The 19,824-nt window shown below is 45.5% G+C and overlaps 1 protein-coding gene across 1 annotated transcript in view; it reads right to left on the reverse strand.

Moving 5' to 3' along the window:
* Positions 1–4,106: 4,106 nt before the first annotated feature.
* The window catches only part of Cds2 (CDP-diacylglycerol synthase 2), a 46,654-nt gene continuing 30,936 nt past the window's right edge, over positions 4,107–19,824 (reverse strand). Inside the window, exons 8-13 of the mRNA XM_050134097.1 lie at positions 15,783–15,870; positions 15,075–15,143; positions 14,136–14,288; positions 11,479–11,598; positions 11,010–11,113; positions 4,107–10,608 (exon numbers count right to left, since the gene is read on the reverse strand). Of these exons, the coding sequence (XP_049990054.1) occupies positions 10,476–10,608; positions 11,010–11,113; positions 11,479–11,598; positions 14,136–14,288; positions 15,075–15,143; positions 15,783–15,870 (667 nt within the window). The 3' untranslated portion in view covers positions 4,107–10,475. The remainder of the gene's footprint in view (positions 10,609–11,009; positions 11,114–11,478; positions 11,599–14,135; positions 14,289–15,074; positions 15,144–15,782; positions 15,871–19,824) is intronic.

The following is a 19,824-nucleotide window of genomic DNA, read 5'->3' on the forward strand; positions in this document are numbered from 1 at the left end:
GTTTTTCTTTAAAAACAGTTCTACTATGTAGCCCAAGCTAGACTTAAGTTTGTAACTCCCCTGCCACAGCCTTCCAATTGCTAGGATTATATGTATAAGCCATCCATCCCCACCTAGGGACACTTCTAACTTTTCAAAAGAGAAATTCATATTTCAGTTTGAAGGACACACTAGGATAACGTGAAAGTTGAATAAATCAGTAAAGGGACACTGTGCCCACAATTTCAAATGGGTCAGGAAAAAATATAAAGAGTACATGAGAAAACACAAAAAAAACTATGACAAAATATTAACATTTGGGCAATTTGGCTAAAATGTAGGGTGTTCTTCATACTGTTCTTGTAATTGCTCTAGAAGCCTGAACTAATCAAAACACAGGGCTAACAGCTGCACCTGAGGAAGGGACCTGCCATGCTCTCTTGTAACCAGTGGCATCCACGGGAGACTGCGCCTGGCATCCATGGAGCTGCCTGGCTACTCCGTATGGTGACCACCATGGTAGGCGGGAAGTGAATGGACCCTTGAGGGTACAGGAGGGAACAGCTGCCTCTCGGCAAGCAACGCTGAGGATCTTCAGGGCACACAGGAACCCCCACATATACCACACACACACGCACACACACACACACACACACACACACAAAACCCATGCATATCCCCTCCAATGCATACACCCCCCCCCCCCACACACACACAAAACCCATGCATATCCCCTCCAATGCATACACCCACACCCACCCACCCCCCCACACACACACAACTACAGGATATGATAGGGAACCCCAAAAGAGTAAATGTATATCCAGACGACACTGGCCAGCACTGCAGTTGGGGGACTTGTGGACCAGTCTGTTTTATGAAGAATAAAGATGAGAAACTTAAGAAGACCAGGAAGCTAAAGGAAACAGGTGGGACATATTACAGACATTTACTCTGCCAGAAAACTCGAGTCTGAGGCGGCTGAAGGACTGAGCAGAGGTACCAGAGATAAACATCACTCTATACCATGGGCCACTATTGCTGGCTCAAAGAGCACGGCTACACCAGACGCAGAGCATCCTGGGGATGTTCCAGCAGAGCGGGCCAGCCACCGTGGAGGATGTCAGAAGACGGCATTCACTGCGGGGAGAGTCAACCACTTTCATCCATCCATTGCCATACGCCGGAAGCACAAAGCGAGCTTTTTCTTTTTAAAAAAATATTTATTATGTATACAATATTCTGTCTGTGTGTATGTCTGCAGGCCAGAAGAGGGCACCAGACCCCATCACAGATGGTTGTGAGCCACCATGTGGTTGCTGGGAATTGAACTCAGGACCTTTGGAAGAGCAGACAATGCGCTTAACCTCTGAGCCATCTCTCCAGCCCCCAAAGTGAGCTTTTTCAAGAGAATGGTGGACAAGTCTGATTCTCAGCATCTCTGACTTAACTGCTCTTGGTTACCTGGACTTTTGGAAACTCCGTGATATTTTTAATATGCAGCCAAGTTTGAGAATCTCTGGCTTCAAACACACAGCCTTGGGGTACTGTGAACCTAAGTGCAACGGGATTGTGCGGTCAAGCCCAGAGTTCCCTCCTGCTGCAGAGAGAGTTCCTATTACTGGTCATAGGAAGATGGAATTCGTCCTGAAACTCCTCTACCTGACGATGAGCTTTCACTCCCACAACTGTTGCTCATCTCTTGCTACCAAAAGGTTTGGGTTTTGGTTTTTTGCTTTCTATTTGGGAACTCCCTGAATTTAGGTTGATTCCAGAACTGGCGATCGATGTCTTTTGGTAACTATGGGGAGACAGGGGCTGTGACTCAGAATGCCATGACTGAGTCCTTCCGTAAGAGTCCCCTTGCCCCGGCTGCTCTGAATCATCAAACATGGAAGACTTTTGTGTTGCTTCCTTTCTTCTCCTTCCCAGAAAACTGAAGGTCGTGTCACTCTTCCTCCTCGGGGAGAAAACACCGCACTTCTAGAATCCTGCCCCTCCCCAGGTGGAAATTAGCAGCTACTTCTGTGCCAGGCAGAAACAGGCCTGACTGAGCCTGAACACAGGATTGTCTGAGGCAGAGCAAAAAACAGTGTGCTGATGGGAAGGGACCAGCACTACATAAAAATAGTACTTCAGACCTCAACACTTCCTGCTGGTTATTTTATCCAGTCTCCAGACTCTCTCAGTGCTGAAAAGACCACACCCCTGATCAGACGTCCCCGTGAGGACCATCCACGTTCCTCAGTGTGCCCCATATCAAACTCGTCATCTTCACTCCTTGCTCCATAGCTTCTACAGCTCAAAACTGGTGGTGCCATTCTTCCGGTGGCCAAGGACAACCTCACAGCCATCCCTCGCTTTTTTTTTTCTCTCCCATGTTGCATCTAATCTTGCAGCTGATTCTGTTGGTCTGAGCACTGGAGTCCTTCCAACATTGCTGTCGTTCCCTCCTGTCTCCCTGCTCCCGCCCTTGTCCCTCTGCCGTATGTTTGTCATCTAGCAGCTGCTGGAAACATCGGATCAAACAACACAGGTCAAAACTCCCTCTCCATCGGCATCTCATTGTGCCCGGAGTACAGTTGTCGCTGGGGCTGCAATTGCTGCCAGTGTCTCCTCCCGACTCAACATGCTCCTGCCAGAAGGCAGAGTGGCCAATCCAACTATTGATGAGGTCACTCACATTACTGGCTTAAAGAGCAGAGACAGTGAGTGAAAGAACGTTAGAAAAGGCCATGAGTTTGGGTTTGGTCATGGAAAGAAGTACCTGCAAGCGCAGGCCCTGGGAGCTACGGGGAATGTGGTGGCTGAAGCCCTCAGAATGACAGGAACGCCTAGGAAACTAGAGGGGAGCGGAGAAGCTTGGGCAGAGTGCCCATCCATGAGACAGACAAGTGATGAGCCACTTAGAAAGAAGAAAGGCTGAGAAGGAGCCACAAAGACGGGAAGACTGCCAGGAGAGCTGGCACAAAGACCAAGGACAGAGATGGCTCTAGGAGCAGGGGTGGTGGGCAGCACCTTGGAAGATAATACTGGCTGGACACAGTGTCTACCCCCAGTTACAGGAAGTAAACACACCAGGGCACCACACTCCTGTCCCACCTTTGGCCTTCAAAACTTCCTGGATGTTGGGGAGATGGCTCAGCGGTTGAGAGCACTTACTGTTCTTCCAGAGGACCTGAGTTTGATGACCAGCACCCACATGTTGTTTTACAACCATCTGGAACTACAGTTCCAGGGGATAGATACGCCATCTTCTCACCTCCCTGGACACCAGGCGTGCAAGTGTTACACACACATACAACAAGGAGGGGAAACACCCACCCATAAAAAAAATGAATGAATCTAATTTTAAAGTTTTAATATATTAAAAAAATCAACACCAAAAAAAACACTCCCCCAGTATTGGGAAAATGGCTCAGCAAGTAAAATGCTTGCTGTATAAACTTGAGTGAAGATCCCCAGAACTCACATAAAAATTCAATGGGCATGACAGCCTGCCTGTAATCCCACACTCTAGGAAGCAAAGACAGGGAACCCACCAAACTATCGAAAAGCTGAGCAATGGGCTCAGCGTGAGACCTTGTCTCAGTATATAAGGTAGAGTGCAAACAAGGAGAGGAAGACACGCAACATCAACCTGGGGGCCTCCACACACACGCTCATACATGCAAGTGTATCACACACACACACAGGCAGTGAAAACAAACTAAAACCAAAAAGAGCATACACTTCCTGACTGACAGTGATGTATGTGACCCCTGCATTCAGAGGCAGAGGGGAGAGGGTATTACATTCAACATCGGCCTAGGCTTTTAGTAAGACTGTCTTAAAAACAAAACACAGAAGCCAACCTCTTGGGAACAGAGAAATGGCTCAGAGATTAAGAGCACTAACTGCTCTTCTAGAAAACCCAGGTTTGATTCCCAGCCCCCATATGGTAATCCAAAGCCATCTGTAATTTCAGTGGTGGGGGATCTGTCTTCTTTTGGCTTCTGTAGGTAACAAGGCACATGTGTGGTACACACACACACACACACACACACACACACACACACAGAGGCAAAACATCCATATGCATAAAGTAATTTTTAAAGGGCTTCTCCCATCAAAAACCACACACAATCTAGAATTTAAGATATGTTTATTTGTTTAATAGGAACATTCAGGTATATAAATAAGGTAAATACTTTCCAATATACAATATATCACATTCTTACACTGCACTGAGAAGAATCTACGTGTGTTCTATACAATCCTAAGTGCAGAGAGAAGGGCAGGGCATGGTGAGAACACTGATTTAGTAAAGCCTGGCTTAGAGAAGTTACCCAACAGGAACACACACACGCACGTATCTATCTAAGAGAACTAAGGATTGTCACATGGATGCTACACAACCAAGTGCTGTGTCCCAGGCCCCCGTCTGAGGACAGGAAAGCGGACAGGCAGTATAGGACAACTGGATTCAGCAGGTCCCACCACACAATGAAAAGGGCTAAGAAACTAGGGTGCTCTGTGCCATCTGCCACTGTGATCCCCACTGCTGTTAGGAAAAGTGTTATCTTCAGCTCAGACTCTAGAAGGGGCCAATGAGCCTAAGAATCCCAGGATAGATTTTCTGAGGTGATTTCTGATACCTACAGCCACCAAGGGGCACTGAACTGACCTGAGTCTACCTTTGGTTGTGTGACTCCCACCCAGTCCCCTGCTCCCGGTCCTGCTGCTGCACCTGTGACTTCTCCAGAGTCCTTAAACTGGACCAAGAGTTGCTGCCTCCCAGGGTCTTAATGGTTCCCCTGCCTCCACTAGTTCGCTTTGTTATTCAGCCTTCGACACCTGCTCACTATTGTCCCAAGACAGAAACCAAGAAATGAGAAAAACCTCATACAAAGAACTCAAACACGTATGCACATTCAGCTCACTGCAAAACACTCTTACCCCTTCTCTACATCAGTGTTCCTTTGAGAAAAGCCAGAAAAACCAACACACAAACCTAACAGGTGAGAAAGGAATTCTAGTAAGGGGGCAGAGGTAGCTAAGAAGGTAACACCTAAAAATTTCCCTTGGGGCAGATGGCCATGTGGCAAGTCCTTCTGATGCTGTACTCATTCAAAGTCCTTCAAGAGCTAGAGCTGGGCATGGCCACGGTCTAGGAAAGCAGTGCCCCAGGACCTCTGTCAGCACTGGACTTCTCTCTCCAGATAAAGGACTGCCTGGTTCATCAGATGGCACAGTGAAGGAGGAGGGGCCAGGGCCGGCAAACACAAGTCCAGAAGAGCAAGAGGAGCTCCAGTCTCTGGATTCTAGCAACAGGCCTGCAGGTCCCATCAACACCCTGGGACACTCCACAGTCAGAACTGAAGTTCCTACTCACGTGGTCTGAGAAGCTCCGGGGTCATGTTAGCCAATGCCATTCAATCAAAGGAAGGCTTGTCCAAGACACACACCCACATACACACTCTGTCTCTCTCTCCTTCCCCAATTCCCCATGTCCATTCAGAAAACCGATTAAATATTTCTCCATTCATGATTAATAATTATGTGTATGGGATCCTTTGTTAATCTAGAACAGACAGAAACACATCACCTGGCCTCAATGGTCACCTGCTGTAGTCTGTCCTTTTAAGAAAGAAACGCAGGGTGGAACGCTTGTGGTGTCAAGAGCACAGCAGGGCTTTTAGGCTTTAGGCTGGTGTACTGAGCAGCAGGATTGTTTTCTCTATCCTGTCTATTCCTGAAATACACACCTGTAGAGAGAACCATGGATTCCTGCACTGTACAAGAGTGCGGGCCTTAGTTGGGGAAAGTGGGGTTCAGAACAAGACAGGCCCTTGCTGCCCAGGGTGAGGCACCCCCAGGTCAGAACAAACAGTCTTCCTGTGAGCAATCTCAGCCACAGGAAAAGAGGAAGCAGCCTCACATTGTCCCTCAGCCAAGGTGGCTTCGATGCCATGGGAAACAGCAAGCTGCTGCATAGGGCTCTTCCCACTGGACGGCTGAAGTGCTCCTCTTGGGAGGACAGTGTGGTCACTTTATATAGGACACAAACAGCAAACTGTGTGCAGGCAGTGGGAACATGGGAGCTGAATACCCATCAGCCAATCAGTGTGGGCCGAACCACTCATTGAGCTCAGTTTAAACAGAATAAAAAAAAGCAACTACTATTTATTGAGTGCTGACTATGTGCCAGGCACCTTGCTAACCACATGCATTAGCTCAGGAAATCCTCACAAGCATCCTCACAGCCAGCTGCTTGGTGAAGACTGCCAGCAGCCTGGAACCTGGCCAGATGGAGGCTGTCTGAGCCTCTGGTCCGTCTTCTTCACATTGTTCTCATTTCTAACCCAGAGCTTCCGCTTTCCCATCCTTAAGATGGGAAAACACCTAGCCAGAGCGTCCTCTGGAGTAAAGGAGATAACACATGCAAACCCTTAGCACTGTGCCTGGCGCATATTAAGCACTATATGTTTGCAATTGTTAATAACACACTGCTGCATTTCGCCAGCTGGAGAAGAAGATAAAGAGCCGGGCAGATAGGTACTGATGAAGAGGAAGGGTGGGGACAGAGTCTTCAGACAGCCAATGGATTTGAAGACCACTAGTCATCAAACTCTACTTTTTGCATATTCTGCCCTTCTAGTCTCAAAACCATCCCATGTCCTAAAACCCCAACACTTCAGCATACAAAGCACACCTCTAAACTACCCCCAACATCACGGTCTTTTGACCTTTGAAAACAACAGTGTGGCCTGCCCAGTGAAGCAGCAACCCAACGGTAACAGTCTCCATCCACAGGAGAACCCAGGGCCCATGTAGGGTCCCTGCCAGTCAACTTGAAGAGAGGAAGGCTAGAGGAGGCAGAAGGTGAGCCACATTCTAACAGAACCGGTGAGCAGCTAGGAATGGACTCACCCTGGAATAGCGTGAGTGAGGACCTATCTAGGATGCTGCAGATGGGCCTAGCAAAGCCCTGAAATAAGGACCCTCCTCTACCACTTGATCCGAACCCCAGCACCCTCCATAAGGCCCCCCTCAACCAGGGAAACTGAATCAGGAAGTGGACGCTAATAATCTCTTTACAAACAGGATGCTGAGCAGCTGACTAGTGTGATAACAGGGAAAGGAAGTTTCATTTGCCCAAGACAAGGGAGAGTCTGAAGCGCTGCCCAAGAATTGCCCTCCCCTCTTCGGAAGCTGACAGTTCCTTCTGGGCACCCTCTGTACCCTGTGCTCCAGACAGAGTCCACCCATAGCTGACTCCCTTGTGTCAGAGCTACCCTGCCACCCTCGCTCAGGTCTCCCTCCTCATCCTGACCTGGGCAAGAAAAACCACCCTCTTCCCACATGAGCCAGTGAACAGGAACAGTGGGCACAGACAACAAATACTCTGAGAGACAAGGACAACATGGCCTCAGATGTTCCTAACAAGAAGCTTTAGCTATGTTAGTCCACTTTGGGAGTGAAGAAAAGTCCCCCTGGAGATCTACCTCAGGCTGACTTCACAAGAAAAGTGACTGCCATACAGTCTTGTGTGTGAGATACCCTGTCCTAAGTCCTTACATCACTCCTCCACCCAGCTCCTTAACAGGGACTGACCTCAGCTTGCCATGGGCTCGGTAAACTCAGGGACACATTCAAATCTGGCTCTTGCCAATCCAGCAATTAGCCCATAAGGTCTTTGTTGAGTCTTCTGAAATATCATAAAAATAGTTTCACAGTCCACCTATATAAGATTACATGTTAGATTTAATATCTCTGAAGACCAGTTCATGTTTACTATAGTACATTAGGAATAAATACATTTTAAATGTGGTTATAAAGCACACACTAAAAAGCTGAGATTGTGAAACAGGCTGTGTGTGTATGTGTGTGTGTGTGTGTGTACACTCTCCAATTTCCTTACAGGACTTCACTTTCAGAAGTAAGATACAAACATGAACTTTGTTTTCACACTGAGGTGGTTAAGAGGGTGGGAATAACACACAAAGGGCAGGCCCCATTTCCTGGGAACATTCGTGAACAAACTCACCAGGGAGCCACCATGGCTTGTTCTGTCTGTCAGCCTGGGTTCTGCGACCCCACTATCACCGGTTATAAGCTAATAGCTAAGCACTGGCTCTGGCCTTTCTCAGACCCCCGGGACCTAGGAGAAGGAACACTAAAGAACTTCAGGTGTAGGGACGCCAAGGACTAGACATTCCTGTCCTGCAAACAAACTGTGAGATGCAGTATTCTGGTTCACCCCCTGGCTCTCATTCGGGGGGCCTCAGAAAGCTGCTAGGAACAGATGGCATACAAACAGAAAAACAAAACCCTCTAAATTAAAACTGCACAATACTTACAATCACACAAAGTGGAAATATAAAGCCATGCTTGAAAGTGACAAACACTAAATTCATGACAAGGGAAGGCACAAAAATTTTATTTCTGACAAAATGAGTGTAAAGCAAGTTATGTGAGCCACTGAGACCTGCACGGTGCTTGTTAAAGTTGTCTCTCGGATCCTGCCTACTTAATGGGACAAATAACATGCTGTACAGACACACGGTGGCACTGCTCTCCTGGCTACTTGACTGGAAAGTCTCCTGTTTCCCAGGAACTCAGAAAAGAATACAGACCTCTGGCTGGCAGCTCCAGTGACCACCGACTTTCAGTGTTTTCAGCACCAGCAACCACTTCCTCAAGCCTCAACTGCTGCTGCTCAAGAGTGAGTCTTGGGTGCTGGGGACTGGAGTGCCTTCTCTATCTAGTCTGGTGATCCAAGGTCATTGTTCAGTCAGAAAAGTACAGTCTCCTTCCTAAATACCACTGAAAATCTTAAGAAGACACTGACTCATCCTAAGAGCATTTGTAAAATGCACCTGAGTGTATTTTCTTTTTTGGGTGCCCAAGACATGACTCAATAGCAACAGGGGCCTCTAGTGACAGGAACTTCTCTGGATAGTTACAGAACTGGTGAACTTCCAGGGTAAGTCAGAAAAGCAGAACCCTGAGAGCAAAGCTTCCCAGCCAAGGCCACACAACCCAAACCCAAGGCATCAGGGGGTTCAATGCAGCCCTGGGAGCTGAGAAAGAAAAGCCACAAGGCTGACGTGGACATCGAAGCTCAGAGCCAAAAAGCCGTTTCCACCCTCACTCCCATGTGGGGCGCATGGTGGCGCATGACAGACACTCTGAGAGCTGTCTGTTTATTCGAGGAGATAGAAGGCTAATTGAAAACAAACTGGCACGGACCAATGTGCTTAAAGCAAGTCATGGCGCCCTCCTCAGCAGTGGGGACACCATGGCCATGGTGTTGACATGCTTGGGCAAGTTCTTTCTCTGCCACCTGCTCCTGGGCCTGACAAAGAACCAGCCTCTCGACTTTTCAATTTCAGCTTATGCTTAGGAAGGAAAAGAACAATCACAGCTTACACAAACAACAGCTAGAGGTCCCCAGTAACATATAAACTACATCTACACTGGTCACATTTCATAAGAAGTGTACAATAAGCCTTGAGAAGATTAACCTTGCCGTAGTAAAAAAGCAGGACTCAGGGACTCTGTGAAGAAGTCCGGATAAACACACATTCACCTCAAGAGTACTATGTACACAACACAGCAGCAACACAAGTGGGCTTCCAGGCAAGGGGTATGTGAACCAAAGCCCTCTGCTCTCCACCCCTCATGAGTCCCCAGACGAACTCAGCAGCAGCAAACCCAGAGCACAAATGTGAGGGCCTCAGCTCTGAAAGAAACGGTCTGCAGGACCTCCTCCAGAAGTCCTCGGAGCCTGCGTGGCGGGGAAGGCTGTGACAGTGCATTCTACTGCGTATACCTGAAATACTACAGTGTGGGGTTCTCTTTCCAGACTTCATCAATTCTTCACACTTTCTGAGAAAAATGAAGCCTGAAATCTTCTTTCAGTCTGTATGGTGAACGCAAACTAGGAACAAAGCTCCTGTGCCCTCTGCAGGATTTTGGCTTGGACAAGAAGCTTATCTGATCAGTAAGCCTCCCCCTCTGTTCTACAGAGGGCGGCCTTCCACTGCTCCCAGACAGGGATGCCTGCAGAAGCCCCAGTGAAAGGTGTCAAGCAAAAGCAATGAGGCCATGAAGCTGTGCCAGGTGGGAGAGTCTCTCTACTATTAGACACAGATCAACGGATGACCTCTCAGACAGCCCAGAAACTAGATGGGTGGGGGTTAAAACCACCAGCAGACCCCGAGCTGGGCAACACTGTCTTTCATGTTGTTCAATACCTGTACTTAAGAAACCCAAATGGTTCTTCCCTGTGACTTCTTTGCAACTCAAAGCTATAACTTACTCACAGCCCACACTATAAACAGACTGTATATACAGATTTTTAAAAAACAAAACTCACAAATTTAAAAGGGAGGGGAAAAAAGACAGTGAGTTCTAGCTTTTCATTACCTAAGTCACAGCATTTGGGCTGGCCTTGGTGACCTGCCCCTCTCATTCAGTCCTGCTCTGGCTCTCCTGGCCCTGGGTGGACACTACTCGTCTTCCAAGGCAGAGGTCAGAATCCCCTTGTCAGTCAGGTGAGACTTGAGTGTGTTGAAGATGTGGAGCTGCTGATCCGGCCGCAATGTCAGAAACTGCTGAATCAGTTTGCTTGGGTTTGGGCCCCTACAACAAAACAAGAAGCATGACTGAGCAGGGGAGGTCACTCTGCTGGCCCAGTTATCCAAGTGGAACTCTGATCTGTAAATTCACTATTAGTAGAGGGGGGACCTCAGACAATCCATAAACATTAACAACTAAAAACCACATTCAAGCTTAGGATGGATTTCACTGAAATTAAGAGACTAATTTGAGGATATCATTATACTTAAAAAATCCAGTCAGGCATGGTGGCACACACCTTTAATCTCAGTACTCTGGTGGCAGAGGAAGACGGATCTCCGAGTTTGAGGCCAGCCTGGTCTATAGAGAGAACAGCCAGGGCTACACAGAGAAACCCTGTCTTGAGAAAAACAAAAAACAAAAAAAGAAATCCACTCATGTGGTTCGGGTGGAGGGAACCGTACCTGATAAAGCTGGCAATGTACACATTGACAAAGGTGGCCATCAGGTACTGGCAGTCAAAGCGATCCATGATGCCTCCGTGACCAGGGATGGTATTGGCAAAGTCCTGTTGGAGCAGAGAAAAGAAGGGTGAGCCTGGCCTCACAACAACCAAATCCCAGACTAAAAGATCCACCCCATAACAGAGCCCTGTTGGGTAGACAAGGTGATGAAAAGAGGTATAGAATCAAATGCTCAAGTAGTCACAGAATACAACTAAAATTACAAAATGTTCTTTTGTTGAAAGAAACTAACAAACTAAAAACTGATTTTTACTTTCGCTTACTGACCCCCAAGTCCAGCACATGGGTCAAGAAGAGCAGACATTAAGTGCCAAGGTACATAAACTGGTATGGTGGAGTGGTAAATGCTGACGGAGCAGGGCAGAGAAAGGAAGTGAGGGGTGAGGGATAGAGAGGAGCGTTTCCCTACTTTGATTTTAAAGGCTCGTTTGAATCCACTTGCGAAGAATCCTCCAAAGGGACCGATGAGAGAGGCAAAGGTGGAGAGAGCGATGCTGTGGATCTGGAAAGGGTACATCCTCACTGTTTTCTGAAGAGAATAAGTGAAATTCAAGTCAAGCAATGGGCAAGTCTGGCTTTTTACAATTATTGGAACAAGTTAATAAAACTAGTTCTCTCTTTTTCAATTAATCAGAAGACTGAAGGGCTGGAGAGATGGTTCAGTGGTTAAGAGCACCTGCTGCTTCTGCAAAACCTGGGTTCAGTTTCTAGAACACATGGTGGTCCTACAACCACCCATAACTCTAGTTCAAGGAGATCTGTTTTATTTTCAAACTAAATCTCAATCTTACAATTTTATCAATAAAGACTCTGGAGTCAGATGCTGGGATGAAAACCTGCTAGCTCAGAGAAGTCGAGGAGCAACCAACCAACTGACCCTCCTCTTTAGCCAACTTCAAAAAAGAGAGAGCTTCTCTTCCACAGTCTCAAACCAAAAAGGCTGCCAAACTCAAAATCCTTCTCTACTGCTTCCTGTGTGTTCCTCTATTCGTCTTCCTGACTCTCTCTCACTCTCTACCACTACTTCCTGTGTGTTTCTCTATTCATCTTCCTGACCTCTTACTCTCTACCACTACTTCCTGTCAACTAGTTGCTGGCTCAGCCTCTTAACTCAATGTTGATTTTATTTAATTAACATAATCTCAGGGTTCATGGTGTGATCAAAAATTCCACAACAGATCTCTCACCCTCTTCTGGCCTCCACTGGCACTGCAGACACATACAGCCCTAAAAGCAAAACCCTCATACATATAAAAGAAATTAACCTGGGGGGGGGGGGGGGGAAAGATTGGTCCTTGTTTTTAGTCAAAGTTTCTAACATATGGCCCAATAGTAGATAGTAAGATATTCTGGCCTGGAGTAGTGGTACCTGCCTATAATCCCAGCCCTGGGAAGGCAGAAGCAGTAGGATAAGGAGTTCAAAGGTACCATTAGCTACAGAGAGTTTAGGGCCAGTCTATACTACATAAGAACTTGTCTCAAACAAACAAGTAATCAACTTCCTATGCTGTTTTGCAGGCAATATATAAGGAAATCCAGTCTTAGCCTTACAGAGAATATAATTTTAAAAAGATGTGTATTTTAGCAGTCTTCTCAGAGAATTGTGGGCATTCTTTATCTTTTCACCAGAACTTGACAGGCATAGTTTCTTAAAGCTTAGGAGCAGGCTGGGGAGATGCTCACCAGTTAAAGTACTTGCCCTACAAACAAGAGGACCAGAGTTCAGAGCCCCAGAACTCATGGAAATGTTGGGTGTGCACGGCTGCCAGCTGTAACTCCAGACTCTGAAGAGGATCCCAGAATAAGCTGGCTAGCAAGAAAGCATAGTGCTAACTTCATGATTTACTCAAGAAGCCCTGCCTCAAAAGAATAAGGTAGAAGAACAATTGAAAAAGATTTCTGTCATCAACCTTAGGCCTCCACACACATATGTATGTATATAGACATCTAAAAATATACATACATTCATGCAATATCTGAGAGCCAGATGGTGGCACACACCTACAATCCCAGCACTCACAAGGAGGCAGAAGGATTCCAAGTTCATAGTGAGATCCTGCCTCACAAAAACAAAAGCCAGAAGAAAAGTTAGGTACAGTGTGGAATCTGAAGTCTTCCTAATGAATTTTTGTGCTTCTTCACATAAATCCATTGGTCTACAATGTACTGCAGATGGACCTTGTACCCAGACATGACTATGAACACCATACACCGATCATCTAAGAAACACCAGGTCACTGTTATGCAACTGTTATGCAAATGTGGGCACATTCTGTCATGTGAGGTCAGACAGCTTTGAAGTGCCAGAAAGCCACCATGTTCACAATGACAGGTGCATGTTTTCAAAATTCTCATTTTCACCTGAAATGTGGATTTTTGTCATTGTAACAACTATCAGTCATTTTCTTTGAAGTGACAGGCTTACTTCATTCTTCTCATGAAAAATGTCCCATTATACCCAAGTCTTTTCAAATAAAAACTCTATACTAAGAACTGAGCAGCTAGTTGAGTTCACAACTTACACAACTGTACGTCTTTCTTTCCTTGGAACACACTATGCTTCAGCATTTGGCAGAAATACTTTCTGTCTATTTTCCATTTCAGTACAGAGAATATTAAAATGGTGTCGAGGATCAGAAATATTTTAATGAAGTTACTAATTTTAGAATCCCATCAAGGGCATACACAAGAGCAACTGTCTTGTCTACATTTGCCAGGAAGGTATAGCATAAAGCAAGCAATCAGGAGCTAGTCCAGGCAGGGCTGGAGTTTTAACTCATATCCAAATGTCACAAATTTTCACCACTAATTCTGTATCATCAGAAGATGTCAACCCAGAGAAAGAGGCACATATTATTAAGAAAGCAGCCAGGACTTCACAGAGATCTCAGGGTCCTCTAGGAACCCACACAATAAGAGAACCACTCCTCTAAGTGACATGAAGTTGGGGAAAGGTCTCCTCTATCCCGATCCCGATCCAGAGCTCAGAGTTCTGGGAGGAGGGGAAGCTAGCATCTCTGGAGGGAACCCCTCCCTGCAGCCACCCAGTATGTAAGTGGCACATACCCAGCCAACTATCGACTGGACCACTCCAGGGATGTTGTACTCCTGCAGGCGGAAGAGGTCAGACGGCTCACAGTCCACCGTGAAGCTGTTGGTGTCATTGTTGTATTCCACAGGACAGACGAAGCATCTGTACCCAGACATCACATAGGAGAGCTAGGGATGGAGAGCAGAGGGGCAAGCAGGAACATCAGCTGTAGACATCCAGCCTGAATGGCCAGTACCATGATTCTCAGAGTTCCTCCCACCTTGCTCACTGGATGCCATGGGCTCAAAGAAAAGTTTGTGTTTCACTACATGTATATTTTACCTGAATTGTTAAGCAAAAAGGTTCATATGTCTCACTGGGGACACACACATATATGTCCAAACACAAACCTTGAAAAAAAAAAAAACCCAGGAAAGATCTGACCAAAGAGCTGTAAGACAATTCTTCCCACCTATGGAGCCCTGCCCCCATTGTGCTAAGAATCTCTAAAGTCAGTGCTACAGAGAAGCCATGGTAGGGATGTGGTGGGGAGGGTACAGTGACAGGCAGCCAACATTAGAAAAGGGAAGGACTGAGAATCAGCAGCAGGGAACGGTGTCTTCAAAGGGTTAGAAGATTATACTCCTGGACAAGCCATATGCAGAAGAAAACCTTGAGAGGAAGCAACACTTCTTACCTCACCCCTTAATCCAAGCTGCCAGTTGCCACCCCCGTCTTAGTTTAATACCTGGTGCCTGGGCATAAGAGGACATATAGGGTATGCATGGGCCCTACACAGCAACCTGAAAACTGGAAGCTGCCATGCCAGTTACAAAACTTGTTCTTTTGAGCAAGGTCAGCACTGGGCAGGAAAGAGACCCTGGTTTGGGAAGACATATTCTCCACTCCTGCACAGGCCTCTGAAGACTGTCAGGCCCTGTCCCCTCCCCATCCAGACAGTAGTTATCACCTACCAGAAGGCCAAACACCACAGTGGCAAAGAAGCCCCCAATGAAGCCTTCCCAGGTCTTCTTCGGAGAGAGCTGCAGACAAAAACACACTGTCAGCAAAGGATAAGTCTGTAACTTCAGTTTGGTGCTTGGTTACTTAGGAAAAGTATTTCCAGCCAGGTGTGATGGCACAAACCTTTAATCACAGGTCTAAGAAGGCAGAGGGCAAGAGGATCTCTTTGAAGCCAGCCAGGTCTACACAGTGAGTTCTAGACCAGCCAGGGCGACACAGCAAGACCATCTCAAAACCATACAAACAAGAAGTATTTCTACATAAAAACCCTCTTCAATTAATCATATCACTTTCAAAATTCTCTCCAAAAATGTTTTCCTTGTTTCCTATCCTATGTTTTTCAGATTAGTTTTCTTTCTAGTCCATTAGTGACTTACACATTTATTGTATTATAAAAATATACATTAGTAATAATAATCAAAAACCAGAGCCCCAAAAGTATGTCTACATAAAAATATTTTATTTGGTAGGTTTTTGGAAATAAGTATTTGCCTATTTCTCTTTGGGCTTTTTTTTTCTCTCTTACATATCCCCTGAGTGACAAAAGACAGGACTAGAGTAGATACACACCAACAAGATTTCTTCCCTAATCCACTGATAAGCCATACAGAAAGCACTACCACCCACTGGGACAACCCATATCAAGGTGACCCACTTACCTTAATGAGCGGGGTCCGACCAAAGAAAAAGCCAAACATATAGGCCATAATATCATTACAGATGACACACGAAATGGGAACAATGAACCTAGAAAAAAATCCGAGAGAGGAGTAACTCTACCAAGATGATCTCAGAAGTCTACCAAAGAATGTCAGTAATAATTCAGTACCAAGATAACTCATGGTGTATTTGTAACTCTTTAAGTTTTAAGTTGAGAAGAAAATAAATATGGGAAGAAGAAAGGAATCAGTGAAGTGGGAAGGAAGAGGGCAATAAGGGGTGAGTAATGAAAATATATTGTATACACATATGAAAACATAATAAAATACATTACTATGTTTAGTTGATTATCTATAAATACAAATTTAAAAAGAAAGTAAGTCAGGCATGGTTGTACAAGCCTCTAACACTACCTGGAAAGGATAAAAAAGGACTGCTCTAAGTTCAAGGCTGGCTTAGGCTACAGATACCATCTCTAAAAAAAAGCAGAGGAAGAACACACACCAATGCTGTATCTAGAGCCTGGCACATGACTGGTATTCAGATGTTCACGGAATGACTGAACAAATGAAGACAGCATTTTATAAATGCCATTTGACTCTCTTTCAGTACAAAGTAGTACATGAGCAAGATAACAAACTGTTCAAGGTAAGGGCATTTGCTTACTTCCCACCCTTTATACTCCTCCAAACAGCAACCTAAAATCTTTTTCTGCCTAGTAATTATCTTTATGTTTTTAAGTAATACACATCATATAGTCATACTTAAATTTCCCATGTTAATTACTAGCACTAATATTCTCTATGTGTTTGAATGAGAATGGCCCCCACAGGCCCATTTATGTGACTGCTTGGCCATTAGTTGGTGGAACTGTTAGGGAAGGATTAGGTGTAGCCTTGGTGTGTCACTGAAAGCAGGCTTTGAGGCTTCAAAAGTCTAAGCCTTCTGTGTGTGTGTGTGTCCATCTGTATCTATATCTCTCTGTCATGGACTCTCCCCAAATACAATGTTTTCTTTCATGTTTTGGTCATGGCAACAGAAAAGTAACTAAGACCAACTAAAGCCCAGGGAGTGGGCTATTGCTGTAACAGGCCTGTCCACACTGTTTCTGGAGGAATGTGGAACTTTGGGACTTTGGATGAGGAAAGTAGCTGAATGCTGTACCAGGGCTAACTTGACAGTTCTAATAGGAGCTTAGTAGCACTCTGTGGACTGTGAATGCTCAGCTCAAGAGGTTTCAGAGAACAGTATCAGCAACTGAGCCAGAGACCATTCTTGTGATAGTTTCACAAAGAATGTGGCTACTTTTGCCCTATCCTAAGAATTTGCCAGAGGCTAAATTGAGGAGTTTTGGACTAATTTCGTTGGCAGAGGAAACTTCGATGGACAGCCTAATGTTGACTCTGCTGTGGTTACTAGTGATCACTCTTCTGCAGATATTCAATGGAAAGGAAAAGTGGGATAAAAAGAAATGGAAAGTGTTCAGTTTGAAGAGAAAAAAGAACCAAGAAATTTAATGTTGGAGCCAAGGTTTGTGCTGAGAGAGATGAGGAGAAATGGATAAAGTGAGTGCTGCCCTCAAGGTAAGACATCACCCAGCTAAACCTACAACTTGTGAAAAGTTTTGCCTAAGGAATTACCTGTTCCTTAGAGCAACAACAATCAAAGCTTATGCAAATGATATTCAAGGAGGAGGTCGGTTTCCATCCTCAGCATCCAACCAAGTGATTCTGGCTTTATTCATGAAAGATACAGAAGCAAAGGGGTTTTGGAATCTTCTCCCTAGGTTAAGGAAAGCTACTGAGGACAGACATGTGGCAAGAAGAGTCCCTGAATGGAGACCCATAATAGCCTCCATTGTGTGAAGCTGTCAAAGTAAGGACTGGATTGTACTGTAGACCCCAGAATGTTGGAGGTACGAGAGCTGTAGGATACCAGCCAAAGAGAGCTGCACACAATAAGTGGAACAAGCCCAAGAAAAGAAGTGTGCTGTAGTCGGCAACGCGGGGGGGAGCATCTCCACTTCTGGCATGCGACATGGAGCTACAGGATTTGGAGTTTGCCATGCTGGGTTTGGCCTTGCCTTTGGTCCAGTATTTCCTCACTACACCCCATTTCCTCCCTTGGAATGGCAATACAACTGTTGTGCCACAGTATGTTGAAAGTATACAATTTGTTTTTTTGATTTTACAGGGCATTACAATTAAGAAATTGCCTTGAATCTCAGAGATTTTGTACTGTGAAGCTATTGAGCCTCAAAGATTATGAAGACTTTTGAAGTTCAAATAAATACATTTTACATAAAGATATGGTCACAAGCCTACAGGGGCCAAGGAGTAGACTGTCGTGGTCTGACTGAGAATGACCCCCATGGCTCACAGATTTGAACACTTGGTTGTCAGTTGGCAGAACTATTCCAGAAGGATTAGGGGGTGTGATCTTGCTGGGGGAGGTGTATCACTGGGGGCAGGTTTCAAAAAGACTAAAATTTCAAAGTTTAGCGCTCTCTCGCTCTCTCTTGCTCTTTCTGTTTCCTGGTTATAATAAGTTCAGGGTTCGATATGCTTCTTCCTTGCTCCTCCCCTGCTGATATGTCTTTCCCAACAGAACTGGTCCAGTCCGCCCCTCACCTTACTCTGATATTGTTCTAAGTTCCTCTATTCCAGTGTAATATGCTGTATGGAAATTGTGGTATTTCCCAACTTACTCTGAGGGAGTTGAAAGTGATGGGCTCTTTAGCTCCCACAGCATTTCCTTCATCGAGGCTTCCCGCCATCTCTATTCTACAGACTGTGATGAGGCCTTCATTAGAAAGGCTAATATTAGCCACAAATGATCCTCATGGTATGCTTGGCCCTGAATTTAGCACTCTTAAGAAATACCTAACAAAAACCCAGACAGGGAAGGAGCTGGTGGGTGCCTCCCGGGGCCATTACACTTGTTTTTAATATAATACATAAAGCTAACACTTGCAGGCACTCTTTAGAGATGAAGCTTGTGGGCTTGTCACCCACAGCATTTACCATCTCTCACAGTACACCAGCTGTGTCCTGACCATCCCACTGAGGGCATCTAGCTTCTCCAGTCAGCCCGTGACTAACAACAGACAAGTTCCCATGCCCTTAAATCAGATCACACAGAAGCATACTGTTCTTCTGACCCACTGCCAGATTCAATTCTCTAGCACATTATTTATTTTTCATCATAAAGGAAATCAGTTTCCCATCTCCTTCTCCTTCTGTATGATCTTCAGCAGGGTCAGGTAACTATCAATTCTTGACCTATCTGGTCCTGTTTCTTCTGCCACAAGGGGAACTATCAGTTTTAAAAAGCTCCCTGTAATTACTGACCTATTCACGTGTGTATGCTGTGAAATAATCTTTTTGAATACTGTGAAGACGTGTCATTCTGATTGGTTTAATGAAAAGCGAGAACAGCTAATAGCTAGGCAAGATTTTCAGGGCGGAGAAAATGCCAAGAAGGTGGAGTGACGAGGCAGGCACGGAGGAAGCAGGGAAGCAGCATGGGCAATACACGGTAAAGATAAGTAAGCCATGAGGCAGAAAAGTAAAAATTGATGAAAATGGGTTAATTTAAGTTGTAAGAGCTTAAAAAAAAAAAAAAAAAAAAAGGCCTAAGCTCTCAACCGAGCCTTCCATGTGGTTATTTGGGAGCTGGCTGATGGGAGACAAATATCCGCCTCCATGTGTATATTCATTACTTTCCTTGTTTATAGGCTGTAGGAAATCATGATTATCTAGCCTACATTATCAAGTCTGTTGCCACAGTTTTTGACCTTCGGTTCTTTAACTTTCAATGAACCTGTCAATTTAGACTAGAGCGTCTCGGAGTCCAGTTCTGAACAACAGCATCTACCTCACCTGGGAATGGACTAGAAATTGAATCAGGTGCCACTCCAGACCTATGGGAATCAACTGTACTTTGTAAACCAGCCCACAGAGAATTCTGATGTGCTCACGGTGGGAAGCTTAGAAACGGAGGCAGAGATCCTTAGCCTGCCTGTATATGAGAACCCCCAAC

The sequence above is a fragment of the Alexandromys fortis genome, unplaced genomic scaffold (assembly GCF_014885135.2).
Source record: "Alexandromys fortis isolate MF-2015 unplaced genomic scaffold, M_Fortis_MF-2015_v1.1 scaffold_6, whole genome shotgun sequence".
In the NCBI taxonomy this organism is placed as follows: Eukaryota; Metazoa; Chordata; class Mammalia; order Rodentia; family Cricetidae; genus Alexandromys; species Alexandromys fortis.